Source organism: Cydia amplana, chromosome 18 (genome assembly GCF_948474715.1).
Source record: "Cydia amplana chromosome 18, ilCydAmpl1.1, whole genome shotgun sequence".
Classification (NCBI taxonomy): domain Eukaryota; kingdom Metazoa; phylum Arthropoda; class Insecta; order Lepidoptera; family Tortricidae; genus Cydia; species Cydia amplana.
This window is the reverse complement of record NC_086086.1, coordinates 15,739,201-15,764,914: the sequence shown is the minus strand read 5'-3', so window position 1 is coordinate 15,764,914 and position 25,714 is coordinate 15,739,201. Positions and strand designations below refer to the sequence as shown.

General features: G+C 37.8%; 3 protein-coding genes across 3 annotated transcripts in view; 1 reads left to right on the top strand and 2 right to left on the bottom strand.

Annotated features, from left to right (window-relative positions):
- Positions 1-1,184: 1,184 nt before the first annotated feature.
- On the bottom strand, positions 1,185-7,248 carry LOC134656630 (cytochrome b-c1 complex subunit 2, mitochondrial-like). Its single transcript, XM_063512187.1, has 8 exons — positions 7,039-7,248; positions 6,417-6,511; positions 5,894-6,028; positions 4,665-4,953; positions 2,938-3,068; positions 2,394-2,563; positions 2,100-2,219; positions 1,185-1,423 (listed from the first exon to the last, which is right to left on the bottom strand). Exons 1-8 carry the CDS (start codon positions 7,246-7,248, stop codon positions 1,185-1,187), a joined length of 1,389 nt encoding a protein of 462 aa, XP_063368257.1.
- A 7,355-nt stretch (positions 7,249-14,603) lies between these two features.
- Positions 14,604-15,924, top strand: LOC134656325 (kynureninase-like). Its single transcript, XM_063511838.1, has one exon. It carries the CDS (start codon positions 14,641-14,643, stop codon positions 15,922-15,924), a length of 1,284 nt encoding a protein of 427 aa, XP_063367908.1. The 5' UTR covers positions 14,604-14,640.
- A 2,717-nt stretch (positions 15,925-18,641) lies between these two features.
- The window catches only part of LOC134656357 (ATP-dependent Clp protease ATP-binding subunit clpX-like, mitochondrial), a 44,945-nt gene continuing 37,872 nt past the window's right edge, over positions 18,642-25,714 (bottom strand). The window contains exons 10-14 of the mRNA XM_063511876.1: positions 24,544-24,657; positions 23,033-23,125; positions 21,746-21,874; positions 20,500-20,646; positions 18,642-18,794 (exon numbers count right to left, since the gene is read on the bottom strand). Of these exons, the coding sequence (XP_063367946.1) occupies positions 18,756-18,794; positions 20,500-20,646; positions 21,746-21,874; positions 23,033-23,125; positions 24,544-24,657 (522 nt within the window). The 3' untranslated portion in view covers positions 18,642-18,755. The remainder of the gene's footprint in view (positions 18,795-20,499; positions 20,647-21,745; positions 21,875-23,032; positions 23,126-24,543; positions 24,658-25,714) is intronic.

Here is a 25,714-nt window from a genome sequence, read left to right as displayed (position 1 = left end):
CTTGACAAAATGTTCAGATGACAGTATCGATAACTTGTCGGTATATTAATAGCTATGTAATCATTTCTTCACAAGACATAATCCAATATTATTATGGAATAATAACATCAATAAATTGCTCTGATAATTAGCTTAAGATAATTTATAAGTATGTTATGATTCATAAGTGCGTGTTGCTAGGCCTACATGAATAAAGTATATTTTGACTTGACCTAACTTGACATAATTAAGATATTAACCTTTATAACCGACTTCAAATAATAACGATTGTTATACCCTTTTTGAAGGTGCAGATGTTTAGCAGTAAATTTAAACTTCACTTTCCAACACGCAGTGCAGGTGTTATTTTATACATCATAATGTCGTAGAATTTTAACGTTTACAATAACACATTTGAAAAAGTAGTTGATAAAGCAATCAAACACCGACAGATTATTAATATGTTGTAACATGACATCACTATTTTTGATCTCACTTAGACAATTTACGCACACGCTTGCTTTCATTTTTGGTCGCACTTTTGAAGATTGACAGTTGTTCTTGTCTATTCTAATTCTATGAGTTTAACCGACTTCCGAAAATGGAGAGGATAAAAGAAAATCGAAGTAGAATTTTAAATATTTTATAGCTTTAATATCACATTTTAAATAACCAACGCAAATAAATGTAAGGTATAAAATTATCCGACATACATATATATCATATTTTTTGTTAGCAACATAGTAGCTCCCGGTCATGAGGAACTGCTTGAACGTCGCCGACGACAGCCACAGCCATTCTATTACCTGGAAAAAATAAAGACCAGTAAAATTCGAATACTAGCCATCCAAAATTTCTATGAAGTTTATATTTTTGGGTCCAACATTTTAAGCCATCCGATAAAATCGCCAGAAAAAAATATGACCCCATTGTCCGATCCAATATCGGATGTCGCATACGACTTTAAAAAAGCAAAAACTAAAAAAACCACAAAAAAGTTACCAAAAAAAAAGTGTTAATTTAACCAGTAATAAAAGGACTTGATGCCATAATACTATTTTTAGCAGATGTTTTTATCCAAAGTTCAACCGCACTTAAGAGTGGCAGGAAAATAACACTATGGTTGCCAAAAGGGAGATGAGATGATACGAGTATGATCGCCACAGCTGGTTTTACAAGGGGTGTTCATTATTATTTCAATATCATTACATATATCGGCAGTAAAGGAAGTCGCCGGCAGAGGCAATTAGCTTATAAATAACATAAAAACGCTTACATTTGCTGGCCAAGCACTTCGCAGTAGCAAACACTTCCTGGTCAGTGACAGTGTTCAATAATTTGATGGTTTCGTAGGCGTTGTCGAGGCGCGCACAGCACGCCGCCTGCAGCGCCATACCCTCGGAGATGCTAACACAGTCTTCTTCTTGAAAAGCTATGTCCAGTTCTGTAAAACAGTACAAAACACTTATTTTACTAAACGCCACTTGCACCATTACACTAACCCGGGGTTAATCGGTTAAACCTGGAGTTACCATGGTTACCAGTACCTACAATTTGACACTGGGTTAACGGTTTAACCGCAAAACCCTGGGTTAGTGGGATGGTGCAAGTAGCGCTATGTATTTTTGACACCTATTGTGAGAGAAATAAACTCCTATATTTAAGTACAAACAGCAACACTCTTAACTATCCATCGGTGGACCTTATGCCTTTTGTAATAAGGTTTACCGATGAACAGTTAACAGTGTGGGCGATGGTACATCCTAATCTTTAGAAAATTTGCTTTTGTACAGGACAACGTTGGACAATTTCGTGGAATGCGCGTCTACTTATTAGATAGGTAAGTTGGGTAGGTAGGTTGGTTAGGTAGGTTAGGTAGGTATTAGGTAGGTTATATAGGGGAGGGGGGATGGGTTTTACGAACATCTAAACTCAAAAACTGTCCATCTATTTAGATATCTGCAAGTGCGATAAAGATGGATATCGAATTTAACTACTACTTAGTTAGCCGACTAACCGTCCAGCATCACTATGCAAATTAAATTATTTAGATTCAGGTGGCAGCTAGCAGAGAAAGGTGTATGACTATTCCATTTTCATATGAAATAAAATATTTGTACTTAGCCTCTGCCTTCCAACGCAAATCTGATAGGGAGTTAGTTCTCCTAGCTTCTTCAAGAAGCTCGCAGCAATGAAGGCAGCCGAGCCTGCGCTACAAGACCGTGTCTTCACGAGAATACCTGGAAACCATTCATTGGAAGGAATTTTGCACCAAATTTGACATTATATTATATATCTATGACAACGTATGGGAGTGTCACAAGAAACATCATATTTTGATAGACATTTTACATTCACGCGTGACGCTTTAGAAGTTTGGGCATTTACTAAGTAATTCTAAAGTCGAAACTCACCAAAAACTCCAGAATCCGCATAAGATATATTGAAAGCCCTGAACTTCGTGAAGATATCAGTAGCGTAGGCTCCTAACGGCGGCTGCGGCACGCGGTCCTCGTCGTGTTGCCCGCGTGAGTTGTTGCCCGTGCCGCACGCCGACGCGATGATGTTGTGCGTCATTAGACAGCTGGAACCAGCCAAAATCTAAAGATTTTTAACTTAAGCTGTTTGTACAATCTCGGTGACATTAGAAAGCAAAAGTATTATATTAATACAATATTAGATGTGTAAAAAAAGTTGAGTTACAGCATTAGAATTTTGAGGCACGGTTTTTGGAAGGGACAGATTAGGTTAGGTGTACCTATACTCATACAGCCGCACGTTATTTTGGTTAATGGTTTTAATATTAAGTTTATCAGCCAACGTATTGAACTTGAATTTGATTGAAGTATCTAAACGAATAAATTGGACTCGCATATTAATGCGTTGTTTCAATGAGTACTTAATCTATAGGCTTGTATTCAACCTCTATATTCATTAATTAATGTTAGAGCAGCTTACGGAAGGTCCATGTTTCCACAGCCAGGAACGGCAACAGCGATCCACGTATCAGAGCCCGGTCCCAGGTCGTGGTACTCAAAGCCGCCGCGAGCGAACGAGGGTGGATAGCATCGCGGGGTCACTGGCAGCTCCTGTAACCGTTGAAAACTTGAACCATGAAGTCCATGAACTATTTCATCGCATTTTAAACATCATATTTTGTTTTCTGAAAAGTTTATTTTGTGTAAAGACGAAGAGTGGAAATGCGTAGAAACGTCATATTCTTCTCTTCTTCTTTTGACGACTGGTCTGGCCTAATGATATTGACCCTGCCTGTGAAACCGCGGCCCTGAGTTCGAATCCCGGTAAGGGCATTTATTTCTGTGATGAGCACAGATATTTGCTCCTGAGTCTTGGGTATTTTCTATGTAGGTATTTAAAAATAAAATAGGTAAAATATTTTTATTGACAAGTTACAGGTAGGTGTTGAAGTCCCTGACTTCTGAGCTAGGTAAAGACCTGTGTTACAGAAGTCAGTGTCCTCTCCCAGATAATAGAGATGTATGTATGTCTATATTATATATCGTTGTCTGAGTACCCACAACACAAGCCTTCTTGAGCTTACTGTGGGACTTAGTCAATCTGTGTAAGAATGTCCTATAATATTTATTTATTTATTTAAGTATTTTATTTTCTTGTGGAGAAATTACGTCTAGACGACGAGGCATACCAATTTTAGTATAAATAATAAGTTTTTGTCAAAAAATTCATTTTTGGTACAAGCTTTTATCGCTGACTGTACTTTTCTTACGACAGACAACTAATACTCATCGAGACAATTCTAAAAACCCCTAACACAATTAGGTTGCGTTGTTTCAGCACAGAGTTCCTATGGCCACCTCCTGTCTCCATCATCAGATCAGCTCGATGGTACCATAATATTGCATTGTCACCCGACTTACATGTGTATGCAAAATTTCAGCTCAATCGGAAACCGGGAAGTGGATCAAATTTAACTTGCAAGATTCCATTACATTTTAGTTACATACAGGTCGAGTTCCTATGGCCACCTCCTGTCTCCATCATCAGATCAGCTCGATGGTACCATAATATTGCATTGTCACCCGACTTACATGTGTATGCAAAATTTCAGCTCAATCGGAAACCGGGAAGTGGATCAAATTTAACTTGCAAGATTCCATTACATTTTAGTTACATACAGGTCGACCTAATAAAAGCTTGTTAAAAACCAAGCTTTTAACTGCTTATGTTTTCGATTGAATTTAAAGTTTGAATCAGTGAATAGCAATTACCTACCGTATTGAAATCAATCTTCCTATTAAGTAGCATCATTTCTTCATATGGCATCTGTACGTTGTCAACCGTTGACTCTTCTGTGTCACAGCTCTATAAAGTATTCCATAATTTCATTTGCACTAATAATTCGTTTTGTGGTAATCCATAGGTTTAAATTAATATGATATCTATCAAATACCTAATTTACCTAAATGAAAATGAGTATATTAGACATCAGCATGTCATTGTAAAATTAGCATGTACATACGTTATTATAACATAACTACTCCGGGAAAATTAAAATATTGCAAACGAAATTATAGAACAAAAATGTAGGTACACCTAAATCCCATATCATGAAGCCTGGCAAAAAGAGTAGAAATTAAAAAGTGGCGACACTGTAGTGTCGTCCCGTTTTTCTTAGATATTTTTTTTTGCCAGGCTGTACTTACCCGTTTATATTCAATCATTTCGGCATAATCCATCACCTCATCATGCGGCAAGCCATAACTGCCCACCGTGCACGTATCAGAGCGCATATTTAGCGTCGAGAACGCGTCTAAGTCAGTAGATGACATGCTGTCAATACGTTCCATCTCGCAGAAGACGGAGTTGTTCAGTCCGCCGCCCCAGCAGGCTTTCTGGATCAGGTCCATCACAAGAACCTCGGGGTGAATGTATTCCAAGTCCCGTTTGAGTTGGGGCTTGTATGCGTCAATCTCGTGTTGGCGGAAGCATGTTCTGCCAAATTAAAAGTCAGTCATTAAGAGGACTGAGTCAGACACCATCACAACACGTTACTCCATACTTGAAGTCGCGCAAGATGTATGGAGTCGCGCGCGAGAACGCAACTCACGCTAGACCGCCTGATCAATGCCAAAAGAGAGATGTGGGCGGAATAGGGCCAAGCGGAGACGGTACGGCGAAAATCATATTATTTAAAATCAGGATGGGGTCATTGAAGATTAGGATTTTATTTTTAACACGTCGGTGGCAAAGAAGCATGCGATGTAAGCGGTTACCTTAGCCTTTAGACATCTCAACACTTGCAACTCCAGGGGTGTTGCGCGTTGCCGATCCTTTAAAAACCTGTACACTCCTTTTTTGAAGAATCTTATACTGTCGCCACTGTAGGCCCTTGACAAAACCTCAGCAGGGGAGCTCATTCCACAGCTAAAGTGTCCGCGTTAGGAAATTCCTCTTAAGCCGCACAGTGCGCGACCATTTAGGTTTTAGGGATGTGAGGATAAACACCCTGCTGATGGCGAACGGTGATAGGTAACCAACTTATTAAGAGCCCATCAACGTACACACTAGCGCCACTGCTAAATAATCGTGATTATTTAAATTTAACGAAATATATTTACAAATGGGGGCCGCTACGTACTGTATCTTGTATCAAAGTACCTTTTGAATACATCAAACTAGTTTCTATATTGCTGGATTCGTCAATCTATGCGTCTAAAGTTAAAACGGCCGTTTTGTTTTGAGTTCATAGATTTTAAACATCTTTCGTTAAATTTAAATAATCACGATTATTTAGCAGTGGCGCTAGTGTGCAAGTTGATGGGCTCTTAATATAATTTAATATGCTCAAACCACTGAGCATTTTCTTTAAATAAGAATTAATAAGTATTTTTCTCAGCTACCATCCAAAAGGCCATTCTAACATGTGACATACCTAGCTGCAATATCTAGCAGGTAGTATTTGACGTCATGGAACGCGGGGACGGGACATCGGAGGGAGAACGCGATACTTTGCCGGTCCGAGTTGACAGTTATGTACGATCCAAGCTGCTGTAGCACTCTAGTTTTACTGTGGAATCAAGAATTCGTGGATAACATGGATGATTATGACAAAAATTATCCTTTATTCGCCCTCGGGCTTCAAACTCCATACCAAATTTCATCTAAATCAGTTCAGCCGTTTAAGCGTGAAGAGGTATCAGATAGAGTTATTTTCGTACTTATATTAGTAGGGAGGGATTTTAAAATATTTTATGGCTCCTCTACACGATGGCCCAGCGCCGGCCACTCCAAGGGACGCATTTATGCGTTAGAGGGAGCAAGTGATATTGCTATCTCATTCTACCGCATGGCTGCGTCCCTTGGAGTGGCCGGCGCTGGCACATCGTGTAGAGGAGCCATTAACCAGTTTGATAAGGGGTGGAGCCAGTTAGTGACAATTGATTTAGCCGGCTTACCTGAAGGTACTATAAGAACAGCCAGCAGTGCTTGAACATGTTCGCAGGAAATGGGTCGCTCCGAGCTGGTCGTCATACTCGAAGCGGGAACCGCTCTGTCGGACAAAATCGCTACAATGTTACCGATTCATAGAAACGATCACATCACTAGGACAGCCGGTATGGCAACATTAGACCCAGTTTTTTGGCTTAAAGGTCTCGTAACCAGGCCATAAAAAAAAAAACCCGCCGACCTGCGTTGCCACAAAAATTCAAAAACTTTCTATTATACTCTAATAATTAGAGTCTGCATGTGCGAAAAGAGAAGAGTCCATACATTCCACGACTCTTCCCTTCCCGAACAGACAAGGTCAGGCAACGAATGCTCAAAAATGGTTGTAGAGGGAAATGCTGGAGCACCATTTGTGTTCCTAACATTTCCCTCTATAACTTCTTATTGCTTGGCCTATTTATGTTCATTGTATGTGTGTTATAAGTTCATATTTACGGATAATTCCATTCAATCGACGACAAATAATTGATATTTGGTCTATTTGTAAATATGCCCGCACTTTATGGGACTCTCAAAGAGGTCTCTAGGTCTTATCTCTGGGAAAAAAAAGCTCGGTCTCCCAGATATTACCTGATAAAGTATGGTGCAGGCTGCCATCGGCGCCCCAAAAGGCTTCGCCGAGACGAGCTGGATGCCGTTCTTGAGAGTACACCGCCCTATCTCCAACGGGCCGTAATCCGGCTTCATGCCGCAGGCCCCCAAGCTGGCATGGCGACTGGGACTAGTGGAAAATGCTCGGAAAGCGGAAAATTGAGGAGAAATGATACGTAGTTTGTTCATTGTGATGGTGTCAATGTCAATGTTTGGTCATGGTTTGGTCAATGTGAGAGAATAATTGTTTGTCAAAAAAAAATGTGTGTGAATGAGTTTTTAATCGATAACTCTAAGCGCTTGCACACGGTGCTTGCATGTGTTAACACATTTCGTCGGACAGACTTGAGGGCCTACCGCGAACCACGTTCGACGTGTTACCACCCTGTCACACTTAAGTACGAATTCACAAGTGCGCCAGAGAGGCAACACAACGAACGTGGTTCGCGGTAGGCCCTTTGGCCCTTGCTTGGCCCGACCCTTTGAGTATATAGCCTAAGGAGATGTGATACACGGGCGACCCCCTCCGGCAAAGTACATTGGTCAACTGTTCAAACACGTTATATAAAACTACTTGAAGTCGCTTCACCGCCATTTTGCATCGTTCCGTGTCGCGAGACGTTTCTCTTAAAAAATGGTGACTTGTTCAGTATTATCGTGTAAAAGGTGATCTGATAGCTCAAATTCGCAACACGATTGCGTTTCCTATCATAAATAAGTATTTATACTAACTATTAAATGTATATTGAAGTACAATCTCCATTTAAAGAAAAAACCGTTGCGATACATAAACGACAGAAAAATGTAAACATGAATACAGTGGTACGGGGACGAATCGGTCTTAAGGGATGTGACAAAGTCAAAAAAGCGACTCAACATTTGAATGATTGAATGAATCATTGATTCATTCAATCACTGCAGTTTGTTTAATATAGCTGATCAAGCAAATAATGTCAGTAAAAAAAAGGCGCGAAATTCAAATTTATATATATAAACGTGAAAGACCTGACTGACTGACTTAAATCAACGCCCAGCCCAAACCGCTGGGACTAGAAAGTCCAAATTTGGCAAGTAGGTTCCTTATAAGGTCTAGGGGTCCACTAAGAAAGGATTTTTCAAAATTCATCCCCTAAAGGGGTGAAATGGGGGTCCAAAATTTAAAAAAACTCTCCTGCGCGTGCGAAGCCGCGGGCAAAAGCTAGTTTTCTATAAACCCGGAAAACCCGCGGGCGACAGTTCATTCCACAGTTTAGCTGTGCATGCGGGCTAAGACACAAAGACACATAAATATAGACAACCATACATACAAACAATCATTTTATTGGCTACCTAATATCTTCAATGTACAGAATTTTCACTTTTACAATTTTATAATAAATAGTATAAGACAATTCAGTTCATTCATCAAACTGATTTGACTCATTCTTCAGATGTGACCCATCACTATTATGTTCGTATGTATGCTGCATAGTTATGTGAAAACTCTGTCTGTGTGCGTGTAATTTTTGATGTGTTGAATTTTATTGTAGTGTGCGTTTGTCGCAACAGCAAAATCTGTGTCTGTTGAGTTACTTATCTTTTGGTGGTGTGCTGTAGGTGTTTACCTTGCCCCCCGCTAAAAGTGGTGAAAAAATTTGTTCGAAGAGTTTACGTTATCACATCTCCTTAGGCTATATACTCAAAGGCCCGACCCAAGGGCTGGACACACATTTGTATTTTCGGGGATCTCGGACACGGCTCTAACGATTTAGATGAAATTTGCTGTAAGGGGGTTTTCGGGGGCGAAAAATCGATCTAGCTAGGTTTTATCTCTGGAAATTATTGAGTTTTTATATGTTTTCCGAGCAAAGCTCGGTCTCCCAGATATTCTATACCTACCTAATACATAATATATATTAGGTATTATTATGTTAATCTGTTTGTATTTCCTATAACACCCAGAGTGCAACAAGTTAATGCATTTACGGTATTTGCAGACCTTATCTTAACCTTGCCATTGCCGGATTATAAATTAATTATGTCATGGGTTACAGTATGTAGCGCGGATTTGATCGGTGCAGTAGGTACGTAGTAATATATCAATAAAAAAATATTACCCTCCCGTAGAAAATGGATCAGCCAAACTGTATGAAACATCCAATTTTTTTTTCGCGATAATGGAGTCCCATAGTAAAAGTTGTTCAGTATAATCCCAAAACCTCCCTGGCAAGGAGTGGTGGTTATTTTTTAGCCACCCTATATATATAATATTTATTATTGCAAAAATGCCCGTGTCAATACTCGGGATTAGGTTGAGAAACGGACTCCTACTCCTAGTGAGTCACGATAAAAAACAAAAACGACGCCAGGAAGATGATGGTAGCGAACAAGCATAAGGCCCGTCCTTAGAATAAAAGTAGGTACCTATTCATTGCCGGTTGCATTTTAGTTAAAACATGACGAAGAATATTTTAAGTTAAAGATTACTTTATTGTACCTATATTTAGATAGACGTGTAAAGTCTGGAAAAAATCGTGCCTAGAGTTTGACAGCTGAAGATGGTGGCGCCTTACGACACAATTTGTAAAGACGAATTCTGAGGTATCTATTACAGTCGCCTCTTAAATAGACGTATCGGAAAGGTCTTCACAAAATATCCAAATACCTAAAGCCTCTATTACCAAGACGTTAAAGATGTTCAGATATTTTTGTGCACCTAGGCCCCTCCGATATAGGTAGGTATATACACAATCCATTGATCGTATGTATGTATACAGGATGGTCCAAACCTTGACGTCTAAAAATTTTTTTATATTCCTCTAGTCGTGGGCTATTAGAATATATCCCATGTATATTAGCCGATTTTTTGTAGTTTTCGAGTTATGAATTTTTGAAGTTTTTTTGGTTAAAATTTTGGGGGTGAAGTAATTTACTCATAAAAAAAACTATTAGAGTTTTTTTTATGTTTCTTTTTGTAACATACTCCTTAATAAATGACGTAATTATTTAAAAAAAATCAGCGTTCTCACGTTGATACAAGTTGTAAAAAAACATGACAGAAATATTTTTTTTACGCTCAGGCATGTCAAGCTTAGATTTTGCGCTTAAATAAAAAAAATACAAGCTGTTACAAGGACTTCTGCTGATTTTAAAAACTAATATACCCTAAGTGTTTTACAAAAAGGTAAAAAAAATTGACACTTAATAGTCGAAATTTGACAGAATCGGCACTCAAAGGAACTGAGGTCGAAAGTTCCCAAATTAGTGATTCACAAAAAAAAACGGTGATATTATTCCTAACTTTAATAAAATACAGAAATTACCACGATGAGTCAATGTTGTGACATGCGATAAGCGAATCATCATTAGGGTAGGTAAGCTTAATCATTATCTTAACTGGACCCGTGTTGCGGCGGGTTGACTTGTTATCTACAAAGGGTTCATTTTTACCTGCTCCCACCCCGCCCACAACTAGAGGAATCTAAAAAAAATATTGGAAGTCAAGGTTTGGACTGGAAGTTATTCATAATACCTACAGCTTCAGAACGAAATTTGATAGCTGGGCCATTTTATTTAAAATTGTCCCCTACACTTTTTTTAAATTTATGAATTTCTATGTTATTTCTACTCAGAATCACGAGCTCTTTCTATTCTAATAGGAGAAAAAAAAGTGTCCCAAGGTTTTTATTTTTCTACGTTACCATTTTTCATAGACTTTGTATGGCGGTCACGGAATGGAAAGATCGAAAAATGTATGGAAATTTTGGGACACTTTTTTCTCCTAGGATCAAAAGAGCTCGTGCTTCTGAGTTAGAAATAACATAAAAAATCCCAAAAATTGTAAAAAAGTATAGGGGACAACTTTAAGTTAAATGGCCTAGCTATAGCAGCGATGAAATGCGGTGGCAAACATAAACAGCCTATCACTTTTATGGTGTAAGTGTACTTAATCATAATCACAGTTTTCCCCGTACTTACTTATTATTGTTATTAGGTACCTACACGTCATTATATGACGTTCTAATCTACGTTGTGACCATGTGATTGATGCATACAGGATAAGTAAATTGAAGCGTTATGTTTTTAGGGTTCCGTAGCTCAAAAGAAAAAAACGGAACCCTTATAGGATCACTCGTGCGCTTATTTGCCCGTCCGACCATTACCCCCCTCCCCCTTTATCTCCGAAACAATTTGGGTCAAAAATGTTGAAAAAAATAGACAAAATAGTTCTTTATCTATATATGACAGGAAAACCTATTAGAAATGTGCAGTCAAGCGTGAGTCGGACTTAATGTACGGAACCCTTTGAACGCGAGTCCGACTCGCACTTGGCCGTTCTTTTTTTCCTAGCCTATTCTTAAAAATAAAATTATTAATTTGTACCATATACTTAGAAAAAAAATTGTTTTTGGGTTATTTCTAATTTCTTACCTAGAACCATGCGGCCTATTGATTAAAGAAGAATAAAAAACCGGACATGTGCGAGTCGGACTCGCCCACCGAGGGTTCCGTACTGTTTAGTATTTTTTGTTATAAGTAGCTTATAGCGGCATCATCTGTGAAAATTTCAACTGTCTAGCTATCAGTGCTATAACGGTTCATGAGATACAGCCTGGGTGACAGACAGACGGACAGAGTATTAGTAATAGGGTCCCGTTTTTACCCTTTGGGTACGGAACCCTAAAAAAGATTCGAAAATAAATATCGACTCTTTTCGACGCCTTTTCACAGTAAGTTATCAAAAATTATAGAATAAAACATTGATAATCATATAATAATTATGAGATTTATGCGCCTGAGAAACTGAAATTGGTCGTAACATTGTGTTTGTGTAAGACCTTAATTAATGCGCTTCGGTTTTTTTTTACCCTTGCCTTCAACTTTTTCTAATTTTTCACTGACCTCTAGAAATTTCAAGACTTTCGCTGACTTTCCATGACCATCATTTGCTTCCCTGACTTTCAACAAACACCCTGTTAGTATTTCGAAAAAAGTTAATAGTAGGTACCTGTAATTACTTAAATTACTAATGGAAAACAGTTAGAACTAGATTAGATCCTTGAAGGTTCCGTGCGGCACGCATCGACTATTAGCAAATTAGCAGTTAACAAAAGACTATCATTGTTACAAATTAAGAGTTGATGACAATTGCTTTTTGTACGACATTGTCTGCTTTATTAACGTTTAGCATGGACAGGTTTGAAGTAGGTACTTGCGTAGGTAGGTGGGCGTTTTTTTTTTGCTGTCCCTACACTTTTTTTTTCAAATTTGGGATTTTTATGTTATTTGTACTCAGAATCTCGAGCTCTTTCTATCCTAATAGGAGAAAAAAAGAGTCCTAAGGTTTTTATTTCCATTACGTCACCATTTTTCATAGACTTTGTATGGCGGTCGCGGAACGGAAAGATCGAAAAATTTATGGAAATTTTGGGACACTTTTTTTCTCCTATTAGGATAGAAATGAGCTCGTGATTCTGAGTAGAAATAACATAAAAAATCCCAAATTTGAAAAAATAAGTGTAGGGGACAACAAAAAAAAAACGCCCAGGTACAGTTAGCGTCAAATAGATGGCGACAGCCAATGTGGTCAAAGATATATCGGAATACATTTTTAAGGTAACAAACCTTTATTTTACCTACTACTTCTGACCCCCTCTGCAAACAAGTTTATATTTAATTGAGATTCAGTTAAAATCTCTGCAGCTTACTTATTTTGGCCGTATTAATCGTAACTACCTATTTGATGTGTTGAGTAGGTTATAGGTACATAGTATGTATCCCGGTTTTTATATAGGTAGGTACCTAGAGTAAAACCAAAGAAAGTCTGCAGCGCAATAATTTGACAGCGAATTAAAAATCTATATATGGCAATGTTTTTTAGCAGTCAGTAAACGTCATTCTCTATGGTATGTGTTTGTCAAAATCGTTTAAATATTCGTTGTGTTTTGTGATGAACGGAAAAAACATGTTGAAACCTTACAAAACCGGCATGCGGGAGTTACTTTTCCGCATGACGAATAATGTTACACTAGTAAAAAATCAGCACGAGGCGATTCAAGCTCAAAAACGACAATGTTTACAAAATTTGGAGTTGATGACGGGTAAATGGAAGGAAACATCTTAATACTTGCACAATATTATGTAGATAATATAATATTGATTTAGATTAAGGTTTCACTGCAAATTGAACACACCTAATAGGTATAGGCATCTTACCTTATGAACTTCCTCTAACATTTTGAGAAACTCATTGGTACTAACCGGGTTTCGAGCTCGAACCCACAGCCTCCATACTTATGCTTACGGCATGGGTACCTACTAGTTAAAGCTTAAATTTATTCTTAATATATGTTTATTGTTTTAATGGTTTATTTAGGTTTTCCGAAAACCGAAGTTCGCAAATTGCGGGCAATTTCTCTGTCTGCAATTTGCGAACCTTGGTGTTCGCGGTAGACCCTCTGTACTTACCTGTATACCACTAGGCCGTCGCGGAAATTACAAAAGCTCAATAATTTTGATGATGCCAAATGTCACATTCTCCCAATGTTATTTATCAATATTAGTTTATGTATACATATTAATAGTGACATCTATTGTTGGAATTAAATTTATTTAACCATAATGCACAGCTCAATTTTTTCATAGACGGTAAATATGGTAGAAATTTCAGTAGTATCAAGACTATTTAATCCATTTTCTGTGGTGTTGTCACATACTGATTTTTAAAAACTACTTTTAATTTAGCGCTGCAGACTTTCTTTGGTCTTACTCTACCTATATCGTTGTCTGAGTACCTTGTATACTTAGTCAATTTGTGTAAGAATGTCCATATAATATTTATTTATTTATATTATTTATATTATAAGGATGGTAAAAAAAATTGGTTCCTATTACTAATTATATCAGTAAAAAATATTACAGCAAAATTTATCCTAGGACAGTATTCTTGTGTGGTTACCGTACGCTTTTGCAAAGGTTCTTCCAGACGTTAGATTAACAGCGAATTTGTTGACAAAAATCTTGGAATATGAGGTAGGTAAGTATATACCTTCTTACTGATCTACCGTCGTAAAGTTTTCAAAATTACGGCACTTCATATGGAAAATTTTCAGAAACTTTTCATACTTTTAATGTAGGGATCGAAGTTTTCCATTTTCCGAAAGAAAGTTTCCATCGTTTCCTGTAAAAAAATCTGAAATTTTAGAGAACTTACCTATCCTACTCATTAGAAACTTTACGCAACTTTCACATCTGTTACAGCTGGTTTTAAGAAAATAGTCGGAATTTTTTAAATGACAAATAATCTCGATCAATAAACTATTCTTATTTATTTTATAATAGGTATAATTAACAATGCTAATTATTTCACATTGTCTAAATTTCAAAAGGCAGCGTCCCTGCAGCGACTTTCCGTGTGTAACCGTGTCAATGATACACTCGACTTTGACGAAGCCCAAGAACAAATATAATTCTCGATCATCTTGTAAATCTTAACACCCATTCAAACATTATAAACGGTGAGTTTCACGCCGGGCATTTAAAACGAACACTCGCCGCAGTAGCTTCAGAAACATTTCACCGCCCAGCGTTGTAGGTTTCCAGATGGACAAGAAATTTAAAGAAGGCTCAGAATACCCTAAAGAACTTGACAACAATGATCGTCTCGGGCACTTCAGACAACGCTTCTACATTCAGAAAGGAGTCATATACATGTCTGGTAACTCACTCGGTCTAGCTTCTAAAGACGCAGAAGAAAGTCTTCAAATTGCGGTTGAGAAATGGAAAGAAGAAAGCATTAAAATATGGAACGTGGACGACAGCAAGTATTTCTTGTATTCCAAATACTTAGCCAAGCTTATGGCTCCTTTAATTGGCGTTGACGAAGACGAGATAGCAGTGACAGGATCTACAACAATATCTATACATCAGACGATAAGTACTTTTTATAAACCAACGAAAAAGCGATTTAAGATTCTTGTGGATGATTTAAATTTCCCAACTGATCGCTACGCCGTCGACAGCCAAGTGCGATTAAAAGGTTTCGAGCCTTCAGAAGCAGTTAAGGTCGTAAAAAGTCGAGATGGAAAGTTTTTAGATGAAGACAAAATAATCGAAGCAATGACAGATGATGTAGCGGTGATTCTTCTTCCAACAGTTCTTTACAGAAGTGCTCAAGTTTTAGACATGAAGAAAGTAACAGATGCTGCTAAAGAGCGAGGTATAATCATCGGTTGGGACTTATGCCATGCTATAGGCTCTGTTGAAATGGATTTGGGATCTCTTGACTGTGACTTCGCAGTATGGTGCACTTATAAATACCTCAATGGCGGCCCGGGATCCACAGCCGCTTTATATATTAATAGGAAACATTTCAAGAAGCTGCCAGGTTTAGCTGGATGGTTCGGAAATAAGCCGGATACGCAGTTTTTGCTGAGGCAGGAATTTGAGCATAATCAGGACGGGAGTGGATGGCAGATTGGTTCCCCATCAATATTATCAATGGCTCCTATTGAGGGTGCATTAAAAATGTTTGACGAAGCCGGTATGTCTAACATTCGTATGAAATCTTTACGCTTAACTTCCTATTTAATGTTTTTAATTGAAAGGAAGCTTAGTTCTTTCGGGTTTTCTATCGGGAATCTTAGGGAAGATTCGAGACGTGGCGGTCACGTATGCTTGGAACACGAGGAGGCTTATAGGATCAGCATGGCACTGAAATCGCAAGGAGTTGTGCCGGATTTTAGAGAACCGAATGTGATCCGCTTGGCGCCTATAGCCTTTTACACTAGCTATGTAGAAGTATACGATATGGTTGATATTTTGATTGGCATAATGAAAAGAGAAGTGTATAAGGAGTTCAGTGCGATGAGAAATTTTGTTGTTTAAAATAGGTAGGTGATTTATTAACATTAAATATTTTATTTAAAAAATATTAATATGAGTTTTGATTATCAATAATATCCATTGAAAACAAAGTACAATACAAATGCATGGCTTGAGCCATTGTATCCGTCCTAGACCCTACCTAAGTTAACGCACAAAATAAGAATTATTAACTTTATAAACATCTACTTATCTAGATGCTTATAGGTACATGTTAATGCTGAAGTAAGTACATAGCATAGCCACAGCATTTACTCGCCTCAAATTCGGAGAGACGCGCCTGGTATAAAACCTTCCATTTTTTCAATTGCCTAATGATTGCCTTTTGTATGATTGGCACGAACTATAACTTATAGCTCACACACACAACATTACTTTAAATTGGTCCAAAAACCTATTGAAATACATACTCTGTAATTTTTATTCGTTTCCATTATACTTCGTTTTTTTAGCATTAGAAATTTGGTAAACAATCTTGATGTGTCTTTTAATTGAAAAACACATTTTAAAAATAAGTTACGGTAAATATGTAACAATTATGAATCTAATACGATCTTTTATAGTCTTCTGCTTTCATAAGTAATAGTTATTGATTTTTAAAAAGTGTTTTTCAATTAAAAGACATATCAAAATCGCTTACCTTCTTTCAAGTTCTTTCTAATGCTAAAAAAAACGAACTATAATAACATGATGTAATTGTTATGCTGCTCGCACATTGGCTGTTATAAAATGTCATATAACATGTCATACAACATCATAAAACACTATTAATACTATCATGTTGTCCCTGTCACACGATGTTATATAACATTTTATAACAGCCAATGTGGGATTAGCATTAAGTTTAAGGAATAACTAAAATGGGTTTCAAAATAATAAACATGTATAGTTTTCATTATTTTAATTTGAAAATAGGCTTATAACTATTTAATCCAAGTCGCAATGTGATTATACAGCAATTTCTCATCCTTAAGGCATTCAGATGTACACACATAGATCACACCACAACTTATATAAATTAAAAAATAACTATGTATAGTATAAGAAAATAACAAGTGTCAAAACATGAATTTTTATAAGTATTTCCCTTTCCGCAGCGGGGGACTAAGTTTACCTTAAAAAATAATAAAATGTTCTATTTTTATGTACAATAATTTACATCACATAGTTGCTTGATGGATAACAACACTCAATAAATTGCAAACTATTTAATAACATAACATAGCCCGGTTCGCGCACGACGCACTCTTAATGACATTTTATAACGCTTTAATTTCGTGACGCAAAATTTTGTGACGATGCACGACATTTCGTGACGCTTCGCAACATTTTGTGACACCGCACGACATTCCGTGATGCTTCGCAAAATTCCGCGAAGCTTCACGACATTTCGTGACGCTTTTTGTCATTTCGTGACGACACGTGTGCGTTAATCGCTAGTTAGACGAGATGTTTCAGTTTTGTCATAACATAGTGAATCAGGCGGGATTGGGCTCAACAAGGAACTACGCATTTTAATCAATGTACGAAGAATACTCTGAAAACACTTAGTAAATTCATAATCTTTTTCATAAATTTGAAAAATTGTGTCAGATTCCAATATTGTTTATGATAGCATCTCATTATTTGAGCGACGTTAATAATAGCGTCTTATTAGATAATGAGTATGCGTATCTAAGCACGCTTTATTACGTAGATTTTTTTAAGAAATTGTACCTAATTATTTTTAAGTACGAACCCAAATTATTATTACAGTTATTCTGGGCACGTAACTCGGCATTTGCATGAGTCTATGATAAATAAAAATATATATAGGTATTTTATAGATGATGAAATTGATGAAATATAGTGTTTTCAGAGCAGTTTTCATGAGATACACCTCAAAGGTCCGAATATGAATGAATCGCATTCTACTCTATCAGAAACCCATCTCATAATATTACTGTAATTTTTTGAAAACTCAAAAATAAAGTTCGCTTGCTCTTTTCCATTTACATTTTTTTAATTTTTACAGCTCTTTTGTTTGAGCTGTTCTAGTTTTTCTAGATATTTCTAAAGTGGCGAAAATAAGTTTCTATTCAGCCAATGTTTGAAGTATTAATTTGTCTTATTTAAGATTATTTATAAGACCTTTTTGGTGTGATAATATTTTATTTGGTGCCAGGAGGCGGAAAGTAAATTTAGTTTAAAGCAAAAAGAAAGCGTTAGACGTGTGTATTTGTGTGTCTAACTGTAGCATCGTAACTCCTAAACACCCAAGCCGATTTCAATGCGGTTTTCGGTAAAGATGACCAACAATGGTTTTTATATATGGCATAGGTATTTTTTGGGTAAATTACAGTAATAAAATGTGTCAGGCTCATCTATGAAATGCTATCTGGAGTACTAGAAGACTACATAACAGTTTAGCTACGTATTATGCTAGGGCGTGCGCAATCGTCGTAATCGACGAACCGATTTTGATATATTTTGCAGATTTTTTTATTTCAGTTTTATTTTGTGTCTTTTGTGTAGTTTGAACACGCTTCTAACATAACACTATAATTTATTGTACTTCGAACTAATTTAAACTATAGTAAAGTAGTTCACGAGGCGACGAGCAACGTCGTACGAATTTCACTTTTATGTTATACTCAATAAAGTTGACTTTAAGAGACCAATTTTTGCTATAGGTACACAGATTTTTTTGCGGTTAAATTCTGTAGTTCTTTATGTAGGTATTTAAGAGTTAAATGTAATTTGACAGAAGTCAAACCTCGGTGACAGTTCGTACGACGCCGCCCGCCGTTGACAGTAGAGCGCTGAGCGGCGATTTAGTATGTCTGTCTGTCTGCTCACAGCGCGCAGGATTGTTCCACGGTAGTGTCTTCTTTCTGGTGATCAAATTAATACACAATATGTAAGTAATTACCAAAACATCACTCAATAGGAAAATGCATAGGTACTAAATGATGATGTAAGTATTTTTTTTAGAAATACGTTTAAGTCCACTTTGATCGACTTGCCTACTAACTTAAGAATGTTCAAAATACATTTCTAGAAAGATTTTTAATGTAATTAATTAAATAAAATGGAATGAACTTAAATTATTTATTGTACTGTCTAACTGTGACGCCATACTAACAATATTTACAGATGTAGTGCATAATTGTTTTCCATCGGATTTTCTCGGAAACGTTAGTATTTGTCATGCTACTTCAGTCAACCTCAGTACTTTTTGTACCGAGACTGACTGACATAGGGCACGTTCATACGTTTCCGGGAAAATACATATAGTATGCACGACATCTGTACGTAGCAACGTAGATTACTGAAACAGTTTAAGTTACCGATGGACGTTAAAATCCGTTTTGTGAGGACCAAAAGTAATTGGTATTGTTCGGTTCGGCTGCGTATTCGTTGACCTGCAGAACGGTACGGACATAAATAAGGTAAAATAATTGAAATAATAATAGGTATGCCCCTTGACACATTTCAAGTGCCAAGTGAGTGGATGTTCGGAGCACCTTTATTGTACATATGCCTAATGTCGGTAATTTGTAGAGCCATATGTAGAGTTTATCTCAGGACATGAGTCTCTGTCCCCGGATGGGTTGCCTGATACGTAAAGTGTATTCATCCTTACTTGTCCTATCATGTAAACTATTGTAAACAAACACTTCTCGAAGACATTATCACACTTTTCTCTGGAATTACACAATAGGTAATCATCACTTAAAATATTGTTGTATAAGTAAAGAAACTCACAAATTATTGAACCACTGAGAAATATCATTTCCAATAAGATTTTCATCAATAATCGCAGTAACGAACGGACGACCTCAAAAACATCGACATTACGATGTCTAGATTGTCTATAAATCGTATTTGTTGGAATGACACTTTGATGTCACGTGTGTTTGCATTTAAATACACTTTAGATCCATAATTATGTGTTATATATGCATATATGTATGCTGTAGATGTAATTAGTATGTATGTATAAGTATTGTTATATTGTTGTAGATTTAATATTTATAGGTATTTTCTTTAGAGCTATGTAGTTTCCAATTTCGTTTTTTGCACCTCCTAAATAGTTTAATTAATATTATCATTTCTCAACTGCCTAAAGTTTGTCTGGAAGAGATCGCTCTTTAGCGATAAGACGGCCTGTTGTTACCTCTGTCTTCGTGTATTATGTGTGTCTGTCTGTAAATGTTTTATTGAGGTTGTGTAATAAAGAGGATTTGTATTATATTGCATGTAGAGCTTACCTGAGGCCAGGAGTTTGTCTCCTGGACCGGAGGGGAGGCTCGGCACGCAGCACGCAGCCCTCGTCGATGTGTACTGCGCTTATGTCCGAGCCGGGATCTTCAACATCACCTCTAGTAACGATTCCTGTTCGTAGAGTCATATGTAGAGTTTACCTCGGGCCAGGAATCCCGCTGTGTGCGGGCAGGCTGTCTCCGGGACCGGAGGGGAGGCTCGGCACGCAGCACGCAGCCCTCGTCGATGTGTACTGCGCTTATGCCCGAGCCGGGATCTTCAACACCACCTCTAGTAACGATTCCTGTTCGTAGAGTCATATGTAGAGTTTACCTCGGGCCAGGAATCCCGCTGTGTGCGGGCAGGCTGTCTCCGGGACCGGAGGGGAGGCTCGGCACGCAGCACGCAGCCCTCGTTGATGTGGACGCCGCCGATGTCCGAGCCGGGGATCTCGAACATCACTTCTAGGAGGAGCGATTCCTAGAAAACGAACATTTCAATTTCAATTTCAAAAACTTTAATGTCTAAACAACACATGTCAAAATTACAATAACATAAAAATAAAATCACAAAATATACAACTAACAATAAAATAGACACATTTCCAGAATAAAAATACAACATAAACAACACTAAATTAAAAATATAACTAGTTCAAAATAATAATAATTAAGGACAATAAACAATCATATAAGATAATCACAAACGTCAATATTATGCAAATCATTTAACATTAAAATTACAGTAAAATTCTCTAATCGTAAAAAATGCCTTATCTAACAAATAGGCCTTCAACTTTTCAACAAACAGGTCATAAGAAGCCGCCTCTTTAATCTCACGGCTCAGGCTATTAAAGATTTTAATGCCAACAACCCCCAACGAGTTGGATGTTTTCGCAGGCCTGACAAAGACAGACTTAATATCCCTATCAGTTTTCCTTTGTTCAGATCGACGCATCACATATTCACTTTTGTGTTTATACATGTACTTTGCCACCTCAAGGATATATAAAGAGGGGACCGTTAGAATTTTTAATTCGCGGAAGTACTGCTTAGTCGGAGTAAATGGCGGCACTACAACATTCTAACAGCCCTTTTCTGTAGCAAGAACACTCTGTCCCTATCAGCTGCCAGCCCCAAGGTCAATTCCATACGCCAGGATTGAGTTCATTTGTTTGAAATACATATTAGTTTACATTACAAAAAGCGACGCGATTTAGCTCCGGCTTGTAAAACGGTAATTTAAAATAACAAAAAAATTGGATTTTTACACATTATTAAATTATACAACGGGACTTAATCGCGTATCTAGCAAGCGTATCTTGCGTAGTGCGCAAAACGTTCAAGCGGATAAACAAGACCAAGTGCGGGTAGTTCGAAAAACTCGCGCGGTTAGACGATCATGATGTCAACTTAAGCCAGTCTCCGAGACCACGGGGACAACGCCGTCCTCGAAACGTCGGAGGTAAATCTTAAAACTTAGATACGCGATTAAGTCCCGTTGTATAATTTAATAAAAAAATTAGATTCACTGTCATGTAGGAGTATCATGTGGAGTATATTATGTAACGGTGACTGACCATGATGGCTCGGAGCCCCCGGGCGCCGGTCTTGCGCTCCATGGCGAGCGCGGCCACGGCGCGCAGCGCGTCGTCGCTAAACGTGAGATCGCACTTGTCCATCGCGAACAACAGCTTGTATTGGTTCACCTAAAAAATAAGAAAAAACCGGCCAAGTGAGAGTCGGACTCGCGCACGGAGGGTTCCGCACCATCAACAAAAAATAGAGCAAAACAAGCAAAAAAACAGTCACCCATCCAAGTACTGACCCCGCCCGACGTTGCTTAACTTCGGTCAAAAATCACGTTTGTTGTATGGGAGCCCCACTTAAATCTTTATTTTATTCTGTTTTTAGTATTTGTTGTTATAGCGGCAACAGAAATACATCATCTGTGAAAATTTCAACTGTCTAGCTATCACGGTTCGTGAGATACAGCCTGGTCACAGACGGACGGACGGACAGCGGAGTCTTAGTAATACGGTCCCGTTTTTACCCTTTGGGTACGGAACCCTAAAAAACTTAATAGTTTTTTCTTAAGAGGCAAAAGGAGTGGTCATGTTTCCATACAAACGTACTCAACTGTTTCCTCCGTGGGTGTTGAAGCTGGAGCAATGATTTTTTTCAACACAGATTATTATTATTATCTGTGTCGAAGTGTTTTGATTTTTTTGTTTTTTAAGGCGCTCGAGCACTTCAAATATTCGCAAAAACGGCCTAATTTACTAGGCCGCAAAGAGAAGCATGGTATTCAAAACTAACATCAATTAGCCTAAAAAGCAAAACAGTCCGACAAAGATAATTTCATTGCCATTTAGATCTCAAAATTTCGTTTCATTTGGTTAAGTTTTGGGGGAGGAAACAGTCGAGTACCAAACCTCGTTTTTGAGATTTTTATGCAGGATTTTTTCGCATTGTCCTTATAGCACTAGTTTTAGGAACCGCTTAGCGAGACGGGTATCATCATCATCATTCTCTTGCCCTTGTCCCATTTACTTGGGGTCGGCGCAGCATGTCTTCCTCTTCCATACCTCTCTGTCACCCGTCATCTCATCATTCACTTGCGTTCGTTTCATATCATCTCTCACACAGTCCATCCACCTTTTCCTCGGTTTTCCTCTCCTTGTACTTCCCTCCACATTCATTCGTAATACCTTTCTCGTCACATGACTTTCATCCCTCCGCATCACATGTCCGTACCAGGCTAGGCGGTATACAGGGTAGGCGGTAGCGAGACGGGTATATTTAACTGAAATATTTAAGTCTCAGCTCCCGTATCCTCTTAACACTAGCATACTGGTATAGCCTACCATGGCGTTCTTGGGCTCGGTGAGTATCCGGACAAGCAGGTCCTGGTTGAGCGAGTGGAACGGCACTAGCACCGGGAACCTGCCTACGAACTCCTGCAATAACATGTACAGATATTAATTAATGATATCAGAAATTGAAAGAAATGTATCGTTCGCGTCACGATCCCTTTGTTTATTCAGCTAGTTAAGCACATTTAGTTAAATTAGGCCACTTTAAGGAAAGTTATCTATATCACTTTTTTATTTCGTTAAATTTACGACATTTCTACTCTATAAAACTTTATTTCCATTCGCGATCTAATTTGAGATAGCAACTATCTTACTCCTTATATGACTCCAAGAAAAAACAAGCAAAGTTTTTCTCCTACTTATCCATAATAGTAGGTACATTACGATACAAGTGCGAAAAATAGGAAATTCTACCCACTCGCACATGTATCGTACAACGTTTTACAGTAGATATGGCCCTTTAAATTTTTGAAATGGTTACGTAATGAGCTTATTATCGCATTAGTGCGGTAAAGTAGCACCATATGCACTGTAAAGGGCTCTTTTGATGCCACGTCACAGAAGTCTCAATATAGACATTTATTTAGAAATGTATCTAAGGTACGGTACCGGGGCAGTAGGAACAGCAGTTTACCGGTATCATGCCGAAGTCGATGAGGTCCCTTGCTTGCTATATTAAGATATGACATTGCTATATTAAGAGGAGGGTGATGTTTTTCGACCGAGACTAGCCCAGCGACAGTTTCCGTTACCATAGTATGAGAAATCATTTCATTCGATAGCACCAAATCTAATACCCGATTAAGACTGTTCAGTACATTGTTTTCCCGTATGAACCCAATCTTGAGGAGTCGAATAGTAACCATCGAAGTTATGGTTTTGATTCTTTGGCCCTTCTAGCTTTAAAAGTACTTGCGCTTTTTGAAAGTCAGCAGTAAGCAAGTATTCGTGTAAGGCCTGAGTGGACGCTCGAATTGGGCGTGCAGCGGGGCGAAAGTAGTAGTAGTAGTAAACACTTTATTGCACAAAACAAGTACATAACACAGAGATAATCCAGTAAATGTGTACAAAGGCGAACTTATCCCGTTAAGGGATCTCTTCCAGCTAACCTTTAAGTAACTGAGAGATACATTATGAAATGGTAGTCAAACTAAAAAGTTTTTCTACTCCAGCACTTAAATGTGTCAATTAAATGACTGACAGTGATATCTAAAGCAATGTCATTTGAATGCTTTGTCTATAGGCTCATAAGATGACTGCTAGCAGTCATCTTATGAGTATAATACAACTGCTTTATTTTTTTTAAAGATACAAGTTCCGATCATCTTGATTGAAAGAGGTATGTTTTCAATAACTCTTTTTTTTTTAAATAATAACTCTTTTTCTTTTTTTTTTTTTTTTTTGCTGCAACTGTCATAGAAAAAGTAATGTATGCAACAGCTCATAATTGGTTCTTATTATATCAACCCTTATTATATCACTGTTGCATAAACTACTATTACCGGTATCATGCCGAAGTCGATGAGGTCCCTTGCTTGCACCTTGCGCAGCCAGCCGTCTCGCTCCTCGTTTTCCAGCGCAGCCGAGTCCAGAGGCGACGCGTCGGCCGCCGCCGCCTGACAACACAACAAATACAATAATAAATAAAATAATAAATAAATATTATAGGACATTATTACACAAATTGACTAAGCCCCACGGTAAGCTCAAGAAAGCTTGTGTTGTGGGTACTCAGACAACGATATATATAATATACAAATACTTAAATACATAGAAAACAACCATGACTCAGGAACAAATATCTGTGCTCATCACACAAATAAATGCCCTTACTGGGATTCGAACCCAGGACCGCGGCTTCACAGGCAGGGTCACTACCGACTAGGCCAGACCGGTCGTCAATATTCACTATACCAGAGATCGGATACCGGTATTTTTTGTATGGGAACGGAAACGGTATTTTTTCGTTCTTTGCTAATTACTTCATTTCTAATTGGGCAATCTAATAATACGAAGTCGTAACCTAAAAACACAACCGAGTCCTACATTTCGAGTATAAAATAATTCGAAAAATATGGTTACTTCTAAGTTTTTGCAAAAAACCGGTTCCGATCCCTGCACTATACGGCCCATTTATTGAACAGAATCTAATACAGTAAAACCCGCTTAAGACGATTCTGAAGGGACCTAGCAAAAAAGGCGTCTTAAACGGGAAATCGTATTAAACGTGAAAATAAACTATAATAGCGGTGATAATGAGCGAATTAAATCTAAGTGTAGGTAGGTATAAGTTTACACGCGGTTAAATAATCTATGAATACTAACGATAGGTTCAATTAGAAAGTCGTGGAGTAACTGACTGCAAATAAATCTGGGACAAAAGATATTAGATAAAACCAAAAAAAACCTGAGGTAGGTAATAAACACAAAAAAATGTTGGCTAACGGCGTATTGCATAACAAAAGTCACAAACACAAACGTGCAGATGTTGCGTAACGGGACAGATAAGTACAATATAGAAGGCGTATTAAGCGGGACACGAGTCGTATTAACCATGAAAAAATGTATGAAAACAGGCCTAAAATTGCAGGGACCGGCGTAAAATGGCGTATTACGCGGAAAATCGTGTTAAACGTGATCGTATTAAGCGGGTTCTACTGTATTAATTTACGA

Excerpts from the sequence above, each read along its gene's own strand:
- LOC134656630 (XM_063512187.1), bottom strand. The coding sequence starts at position 7,248 with ATGAACAAACTACGTATCATTTCTCCTCAATTTTCCGCTTTCCGAGCA. Across the intron at positions 6,512-7,038 it reads CCTGCACCATACTTTATCAG|AGCGGTTCCCGCTTCGAGTA; the intron begins GTAATATCTGGG and ends TTTGTCCGACAG. Across the intron at positions 1,424-2,099 it reads CGTTGGAAGGCAGAGGCTAA|AACTGGACATAGCTTTTCAA; the intron begins GTACAAATATTT and ends ACTGTTTTACAG.
- LOC134656325 (XM_063511838.1), top strand. The coding sequence starts at position 14,641 with ATGGACAAGAAATTTAAAGAAGGCTCAGAATACCCTAAAGAACTTGAC.